This window comes from Phacochoerus africanus, chromosome 4 (assembly GCF_016906955.1).
Source record: "Phacochoerus africanus isolate WHEZ1 chromosome 4, ROS_Pafr_v1, whole genome shotgun sequence".
Classification (NCBI taxonomy): Eukaryota; Metazoa; Chordata; class Mammalia; order Artiodactyla; family Suidae; genus Phacochoerus; species Phacochoerus africanus.
In genome coordinates, this window is record NC_062547.1 from 55197286 (window position 1) to 55207453 (window position 10168).

General features: G+C 33.6%; 1 protein-coding gene across 1 annotated transcript; it reads left to right on the forward strand.

Annotated features, from left to right (window-relative positions):
- Positions 1-861: 861 nt before the first annotated feature.
- On the forward strand, positions 862-1794 carry LOC125124173 (olfactory receptor 2L2-like). Its single transcript, XM_047774321.1, has one exon. The coding sequence runs from the start codon at positions 862-864 to the stop codon at positions 1792-1794; it is 933 nt and encodes a 310-aa protein (XP_047630277.1).
- Positions 1795-10168: the final 8374 nt, after the last annotated feature.

The window sequence follows — 10168 nt, forward strand, 5'->3', positions numbered from 1 at the left end:
TAGATTTCATAAAAGATGAACCAGGTTGATACCTAACTTCAAGGAAGATCGTTTTGACATTTCTGAACAAAGAAAGCTAATAAAGAAAAATAGATTCTCAACATGAGCTGATAGGCTGCAAAAGTTTTAGAGTCAAACATGCATTAACATGTTACTTTAATTATAAGAAGAATTTATTTTGAAAGATAGGTCATTTGGTAATGGTAATAAACATTTACACATAATAGAATTCTATAGTGTATGCATTAACACTGATGTCCTATGAATATATTTTGAATACGATATTTGATTTTGATATTATGTGACTTTTTATAGGACTGAAAAACATATTTATCCTAATACAATCAAAATAATTTTTTATTATTTGTTTATTTTGTTTTTTAGGGCCTTACCTATGGCATATTGAGGTTCCCAGGCTAGAGGTCCAATCAGAGCTATAGCTGCCAGCCTACACCACACCACAGCAAAGCCAGGTCCAAGCTGCCTCTGAGACCTACACTGCAGCTCATTGCAACACCAGATCCTTAACCCACTGAGCGAAGACAGGGATCAAACCTGAAACTTCATGGTTCCTAGTTGGATTTGCTTTCACTGCACCGTGATGGGAATACCCATAATAATGTTTTTATAATTACACAAATTCTTCAAAAACCCTTGGGCTGAAAAATGTTTCCATATTTAAATTTTAAACCTTGGCTCAAAACCTAATATTTTTTAAATGATAATCCAGTTCTTCATTTGAGTTGAATTTTTTAAAATAATACACAGTCTGACTAAAAAACAATTTAAAATGGCTTCTTATTTTAAACCTGACTGACTTAATCTTGTGTCTGCCTTTAGGAAATATTGTATGAATGCCACATGGAAAATTATAATCAAACATCAACTGGTTTTATCTTATTGGGGTTATTTCCCCCTTCAAGAATTGGCTTGTTTCTTTTTATTATCATTGTTGTCATTTTCCTAATGGCTCTATTTGGCAACTTCTCCATGATTCTTCTCATCTTTCTGGACATCCATCTTCACAAACCCATGTATTTTTTACTTAGTCAGCTATCCCTCATGGACCTGACATATATTTGCACTATTGTCCCCAAAATGGCCTCCAACTTTCTGTTTGGAAACAAATTTATCTCTTTCATTGGGTGTGGGGTTCAGAGTTTCTTCTTCTTGACTATAGCAGGTACAGAAGGATTGCTCTTGGCCTGTATGGCTTATGATCATTATGTGGCCATTTGCTTTCCTCTTCACTACCCCATTAGAATCAGCAGAAGAGTGTGCGTGTCTATGATAATGGGATCTTGGATAATGGGCTCTATCAACTCCTGTGCCCACACCACATATGCCCTCCATATCCCTTATTGCCAGACCAGGGCCATCAATCATTTCTTCTGTGATGTCCCAGCCATGTTGACTCTGGCCTGCATGGACACCTGGATCTATGAATACACAGTGTTTGTGAGCACCACTGTCTTCCTCTTGCTACCTTTCATTGGTATTGCATGTTCCTATGGTCATGTTCTCCTTGCTGTCTATCGCATGAACTCAGCAGAAGGGAAGAAGAAGGCCTATTCGACCTGCAGCACCCACCTCACTGTGGTTACTTTCTACTATGCACCCTTTGTTTACACTTATCTACATCCCAGATCCTTAAGATCTCCAACAGAAGACAAGGCTTTGGCTGTCTTCTACACAATCCTGACCCCATTGCTCAACCCTATTATCTATAGCTTGAGAAATAAGGAGGTAATGGGGGCCTTGAGAAGAGTAATGCAGAGAATCTTCTCTATGTAACTATAGACAAAGTTTTTCTACGATTACCAGGAATTGCATATAAATCCATTCATCTACATTCAGTAATTGAAATATTATTATTACATGCAAGGACTACAATTAATCTAAAGGAGAAGAAAATAATTCATTCATGTGGACAAAATTATCATTCATAAGTAATGTGATACAACTTATATCATCTATATGAATGATCATGAATAGCATTGTTATTTTTCTTTATGGTGTTTTTTTCCCATCAACATAAAATATTTATTTCTTGCTGAAATGTTGTCAAAGAAAAGGTATATTTGTCATGCAGTTGAACATGGAAACTATCTGATGCTTCCATTCACCATAACCCTTCTACTACTTTCAGTATGTTTTCCAATATATGTAAATGATGTTTTCTGTATAACTAGATCAAATTAAAGCCAGAAGACTTCTCGTTCTTTTCAAAGTAGACCTATAATTACTAAACAACTTTTATTCTCTCTTTCTATATAGGAAAATTTCATTTAAGAGATTTAACTAAGATTCTTATCAAGTATAAGAATTCCTTATACCACTGTGAAAGGTAAATGATAGGTTTATATTTCTTTTAGGGTGGTGCATCCTCTGGAAGTGATTCAATATCAGGTACACCTGGGGATCAAGAATTAGGACCTGGAGCTGCCAACAGAGATCAAGGAAATTGTGAAGTTAATTATAGGACTGCTTTGTCAATATTGAGTCTAACTAATACAAATTAGAAATATCAAGGACATAACATTTTTCTTCCTCAGCTGCCCCATGTCGTATGGAATTTCAACCCACTCTGCCTAACTGGCGCTCCACAGAGATATCCCAGATCAACCCACTGCACCACAGTGGGAATTCCAAGACATTCTTGCAAGAACTACCCACACCCAGAACATACCCAGTTGATCTCTTAAGTAGCCACAATAACTCTTGTATCAGATGAGGTCTCTCAAATGAGATTTCACTCACTGCAATCTGTATTCCTACTGAAACAGTTTGGGGAAAATTAAGTTTTGTGAACCAGGTATGTCCATTCATTATTATGGATTACTCACTTTTCTAAGCAAGTTTCACTACTACACTTAATAAAAATCTATCAGTTCAAGGGATGGGTAAATTGTTATCACTACCTATCAATGTCAGTGCAGAAATGCTCTTAACCTCTCAAACATGGCAGCAAAGAGAAGGTTCACATCCTACATTATTTGCAGGGCATAGCACAAATTGAAAATGAGATGTCTTGTTTAAAAAGCAGGTAAATATTCCTTTCTTGGGCTCAAATATATTTTTTCCCTCAAAATTAATTCAGTAGCTATGAAAGGCAACACAAATTACAAACAATACTTTGTTTCAGATGGTTGTATGTAATAAAAAGCAGTACTTAATTATGTGATATCTTTATTGATTATACAATTGTAGGGCTCATTTTTTCCAAATTTTCATCAAAATTTATAATTTGGAAACTTTATATTAATGTAGTAAACATGTTTTCAGTCACTGGTGATAAATACCAGGTTGAAATTATTTTTTGATTTTTTTTAATTTTAAAAGATTATATATATTCATTACCATATATAAAATAGATAAATAACAGGGAACTACTGCATAGAACTGGAATCTTGTTCAATATTTTGTGATAACTTATATGGGAAAATAATCTGAAAAAGTATATATAGATATCTAAATATATAACTGGATCACTCTGCTGTATACTTGAAGCTAACACAATATTTAAAACAACTATTCTTCAATAAAAATATGATTCTGCTTATGCTACTGGAGATCTTTGGAGGGTTTATAATTTGTGAAAACATCACACTGAATTTCTGATAAATTATATCAAAATATAAAATTTAGGGTGTTCCCATTGTGGCACAGCAGAAACGAATCTGACTAGCATCCATGAGCTCTGGTATAGGTCACAGATATGGCTCTGATCCTGTGTTGCTGTGGCTGTGGTATAGGCCAGGAGCTGTATCTCCAATTCAACCCCTAGTCTGAAATTTCAATATGCTGCGTGTGTCCCTAAAAAGTAAAAATAAAATAAATAAAATAAAATAAAATTTTAGTACATATAAATCTGATGATTCTCAAGAAGAAATATTTCTAAAAAGATTTATCTCGAATTCATTTCAAACATTCAATTCATACAAATCCATTTCAAGTAAGTTTCAATTTAATTTTAAATATAAATTTAATCACTGACATTTTAATGATTCCTGTCAAATTTATGGTACTTTTTGAACTTTTTATAAGAAAACAGAAGTGTCTTTATGTTTCATATGGCTATTCCTTTATTTATAATCATATTTGCAATTACAATGCAAATTACTTAAATTATTTGTTAATAATTGCTTTCTGAAATTTTGTTATGAAGTGTCTTTTCCATTTAAAAATCTGTAAATAATCTTTGAATATTATTTATATTTCTAAGCCTTTAGAGATTTACGTTGCAATGCTGAAACAATTCTTAAAACCACATATCGTTTGCTCTTTGATAAATGCTAATAATTCCCTGATACATTTTATTCCAATGGTCATTTGGGAACTCTTATTTTGTAATAATTTACTAAAAAAGTGCACTGCCTAGGCTTTTTAACATTACCTTATCTGACACTCAGCTATGATATTGGGTAATTCTGTAGATGACAAAGTGTTGGGCTCTGGATGGGAAGATAAGTGAGAACAGAATTCCAAATATGGGTCATTCCTCCTGCCAGACACAGTTCCTGGGAACGATTTTACCATGACTTAGGGAATCCTACAGTGCCCTGAACTCTAATATTTGTGAACACATGGGGAGGTGAGACCAATGAATCCCTGCGCACGCTGCCTAGGACATTGAGAAACAATGCCCATTCCATACTCATACTTTTCAAGTAGTGACTAACAGAGGGAATCAAGAAACGGGGATTTATTGTTGGTCTTGATATAACATTTTTTATCATTCATTAATAAGAAATTCAAAGCCAAAGGCAATAGTTTGCATCTATTAACCCCAAGCTCCCAATCCATCCCACTCCTACCCCCTCCCCCTTGGCAACCACAAATCTGTTCTCCAAGTCCATGATTTTCTTTTCTGTGGAAAGGTTCATCTGTGCCCTATATTAGATTCCAGATATAAGTGATATCATATGGTATTTGTCTTTCTCTTTCTGAACAATTAAAAAAATGAAAAAAAAAATTATAAACCAAGGTTTTTTCTTTGTTTTTAAGTAAGCTGCATAAAAAACAAAGAAGTTACTTGAAATTAATTTCCTCTATCATCCTCTTGAAGTTTTGATCACTTAAGACAACTGAGTCTTCTGTATATAATAGATAAATTGTTTGAAAACCCCAAATATTTAGTATTCTGTATTTGCCTGCAAAATCTTTAATTGCCATAATGGTTTAATGGATTTTTTTTTACAGTTACCTATAATTCTATTTGAACAAGTGTTTTCAAAATATATTTTTTGCAAAATTCCCAATTTCAAATACTAAATAAATATTTTTGATCTTGAATAACTTTAGAGTTTTCCATAAGATCCTATAAAATCTCAAAATATTTTTTCTCTCACCATAGAAAATAGAAATGTTAAACTTGTTTAATTACACTTATTTAGTATGTTAAATTGCATTAGAAAAGTTGTTGAATAAGAAGAATTATTGGGATTTAGCTTGTGGTGAAGTGGGTAAGTATCCATCATTGTCACTGCAGCAGCTTGTGGTCATTGCTGTGGTATGTGTTGGATCCCTGGTCTAGGAACTTCTGCATAAGTATTATTAATTTCAGGAAGATGGCAGTGAGTGGTGGCTTGAAGCAAGACCTTAATTCCATGCCAAAGAATTGAACCTGGGAAGCCTGTGTGAAAACCAGGAATCCTTTTTGCTAGACCCTCTGGGGACAAGTGGCTGGAAGCAAATCCCCTAGATGTTATCTGCACTGTAACAAGAAATAAACAAAGAGACAGAACTATAAAACAGACAGAGAATTATTATAAGAACAGCACTTGTGGGAGAGCATGCAGAGGAGCAGGTTAAAAGCAACACAGCACACTCAGAAAGTAGCATGGACATGCATGTTAGTGGGGAGCATGACAAAGGGTTGATTTAAATCACTTATATAGGGGCAGTTTTTCTGGGTTTTTGTTTTTCTCTATCCAGTTATGTAGCTTCCCCCCTCCCTCAAACCTGATTGGATCTAGGACCTTTCCTGATATTCATGTGCATCTGTTTAGCCTAAATGGATTCTAGCTTGAGAGGCTAGTAAAAATTATTGTGGTCTGGTAGCCCCTCCCTCTTTGACATCTGAGGAACCTTCCTGCACATGTATAGTCAGGAGGTCTCCTTGACCCCAGGAGTTATAGATGCAGTCATTGTATCTTTTTACTCCAGCAGAGCTCAGCTCCAGCCACTAACTTTCTCCTTGATGTGTCAAATGAAAAAGCTCTAAATTAATTAGCTAGATAAGTTCCAGCTGCTCTCAGCCCAGGGGCCCATCTACCTCCTACCTCAATACTAGCATTCATTATGGTGTGTTTGTATAGATATAACATATGTATTCCATAAATTATATGGAATTTTTAGAAGTATGTCCTGGTATAATGTTTTCAGCCATAAACACAATTATAATCTTAAAATGTTTCATATAACAGAAATATATTTTATTATCAAATAACACTCATCGGATCTTTAGCAATGGACATTTTGTCATTAGCAAAGAATTATTTTTTTACTCACATGCTTTTGCAAAAGTTGCCTTGAAAAACTCCTCTATCGTCAAGGAGATTCATGAAAAGACTAATGGTAAAACTGGATTCAAGCTAAGAAAGTATACCTGGGACTAATGAACAAGGAGGATGTCCCAATATTTTTAGAATGTTTTGTTTGCAACATTGATGGTTCCTTAAAGATTATTTTTGAAATTGAAGAAAAATTCTTCTAAGACATCTGTGACTTACAAAAATTTGGTAAAGTATATCTTTGTAAACAAAGATAATTTTTCTCCCAACCTGACCCCTCAGAAATTAGAAATTCTTGAGTATTCTTTGCATGTAAATATATTTAGCTCTTTGCATAAGTTTGATAAGAATCTGTTTCTTAACAGTACACAATTGCAACAATTGGCTATATTATCAAGTTTTTGACTGGAATGCTATGTATATAGACTCAGATATGACCAGACAGCTTTGAGTAACTAAGTTTGACTTTATGTAGCTAATAAAAGTCATTAGAATAATCAAACTAATACTTTTATTACAAGGTTGCAGGAAAGCAATTTTAAAAAGACTTCATATGGACAACCATTATTCTTGATGAACTTATATAAATAATAATTTTAATGCAAAAAAATAGTTTTACTATAATTATTTTTGTGTAAAAAAGTGAGAGTAAAAGTAAAGGGAAAAATGATCATCACATCATGTTGCTAATTTAGAATTACATTAAATAAATGATATAATTGTTACATAATTTGGGATCTAATTTGTAGACATTAGATTTTAGTCCTGTTAATTTTCTTGATGTTTGTTTTATACCTGTAATCAGACTAGATTCTGAATTCTAGTTTCCCCAAATATCTGTTTACAACTCTCCAAACTAACATTTCTCATTTTCTCTTACACATCTGATTTGGAAAAGACTGCTCTTGAATCTTGTTGATTCAGATTATGCCAGGTTTTTATCACTAACCAGATTACAAACTTTAGGAACTAAACCTTGGGTCTATAATTCCAATTTTAAAAGTCTTCTTCAGACTCTAGAAACCCCACACTAACTGGAGAAATCCAAATCATATAGGTAAGGAAGATAACTATCTGGTGTCATTGTAGACTGCTTGTGCCCAAGTTCCCAGACTGAGACTTCCTACTTAGACTAAACAGAAAATCCTTCCTTCTTTCCTATCTTCTTCTCTTTAAAAAAAAAAAACAAAAACAGCAATTGGCCTAGAATTACATCGTTATGCCTATCTCCCAGGCTATTGCTAATGAGGTAACCTTTCAAACTGACAGATATCTCTATTAACTGTGCCACCTCATCAAAAGTGGCATTGTAATAGGGAATAACAAATCTGATTCCATATTAGATTTGTTACTTTTGCTTTAATCCTTTGTATTCTGTTTCTCTTGCTACAAGTTATACACTAAAGAGATGTTGCCTATATCTTAAAGTGTACATAATGGCCTACATCTGGGAACCTTGCCCCCATGCTTGAATGTTAAACTAAAATACATTTCTTCAGCCCATAGGGAACATCCTGACCCAACCATCCTGAGAATGACTGGTGATATCTGAGTCTGACACAGCTACTCAATTTTTACTTCCAAATATATTTATCTTCTCAATGGCCAAAGCAGATGTCACTATTAATAATTTTAGGGTTTTTTTTCTTTCTTTCTTTTTTTTTTTTAATTAAGACAGGATGCAAGGTTTTGGGCTTATGAAAATCCTTACCTGGAAATATATAACTATCTGGAGGATTTTTCTGCTAGGTTTTCCCAAAACATAGAGTGCCTCATTTCTGATCTTGACCCTGAAATAATTTCAGGGGATGTTGTAAGTCAGCAGCTACAGTGCCCATGATTTAATCCTTCTAGAGGCATATGACAAGTCCCAATTCCAGTTGGCAGGGCCCCTTCATAGTCATACATTTGATCATTATTGGGGGTGCATTTTATGTTTATTCCCAGTTATGGCAAAGACTCCACTGATTGGCCACTCAGTGTGCTATTACTGGACCAGGCCATATTAATAGTAGCCAAAAGTCTCTGGATACAAGTATAAAAGTCTCTGGATAAAAGTCTCTGTCATATATGTCTTATAGTTCAGGAAAAATTTCCTCTGTGGTTTCTTCTCATATCTAGAGTTACACTGTTACAATTATCAATCTCACAAGGGACTACATATCATTTTCTCAGAGGCTCAGTCACCCATTTGGTGATGTAAGAAATAATGATGTAAAAATGCAATACAAATAATATAACCAGCAGGTAGTAGTAAAATTATAAGTAAGAAGTTAATTCAAATATTTTCATTATGTGCCATCCAGAATAACCCCAGGTTATGTGGCATAGTCTTTTTTGCATCAGTTCTTACCTTTAAGATAAATTATATATGGCATTGACCATAAGGCAGTTAGCCCAATTTCCTAGTGTTAACTGGTTGGTCATCTTTTGGACATTTCAACTTAGACTTAAATGACTATAGCCTGGTGTTAATATCCTGGTTATAGATCATGGAGAATCTTGTCATCATCCAAAGATTGACTATTGAGTTAAGTTTCATAAACAACAAAAAAGTACCTGTTATAACTCAATTAAATTTTAACAATACAAAATAACAGAAAAGAACAATTTGAGTAATGAGTCAGTAAATATAGCCTTCAATTAACAAAGCTAGAATTTAATATTTAGTGAAACATAATGTTTTTAAAAAATTATCCTAATTTTACCAAATGCAGGCAATAAAATCTAATTTGTTTTCAAAATAAGTCTAATCTATTGACATAGTTTTTTTTGTTTGTTTGTTTGTTTGTATTTCACTTTGGTGTACTTCCTTAGTAGAGGTCTCAGAATAAATTCCCAGAAGACTTCTCAAGGATAAGAAATTCATGCCAAAGTCCTGCCATCACATTTTCCCTAGGTGGATTTTTTTCTTTCTAGAAGTCCCCAAAATATTTTGAAATTCCTGTATATGTCAGGAGGCAGACTTGTATTTACCTGATAAGACTTCTCAAAACCCAATGGTCTCTAATTTAGGGAGGGACCATCCATAAAGAAAAGAATTTTAATTTTAACTACAGGTGTAAATTACCAAATTGTTGTTACTATAAGTAGCTTGGGGAGAAGGGCTTTTCTATACCTGAAAAATAAAGATTAAAAGCCAGTAATATGTTAAGACAAAAAAGTCATAAAAATTGTAATGGTATTTAGCAGTTCATTTAATTCCATGCAATTAATTTTTGTTCTGTTTGAGTTTAATCTTTCTATTAGTTCTGTTGACCTTGCCTGGTGATCGAGGATGATAGTGACAGTGGTAATTTCAAAAAGTTTGTAAAGTGTTTTTTAAGGTTTTTACGACTTTTCCAATGAAGTGGGTGCCTTGATCAGTAGAGTTTGTAGAAAGTATACCCCATGTAGAAATTATATTTTAACAACTTTTTGTGTGTGTGTGTGTAAGTTTCATCCATACAGCCCAAGATTTTTGACTCGTTAAATAAAACTAAGATTTGCCAGGGAGCTGGGAAAAATCAATGGGATATCTTGGATTTCCCATAGTCTAGATTGTTTCTTTTATAGCTATTGTATACATAACTTAAGTTCCCTGATTTAGGAATAGACTATTACCATGCTAAAAGTATATCAAGATAGCAAAAGTCTGACAATGAGAAGTTATT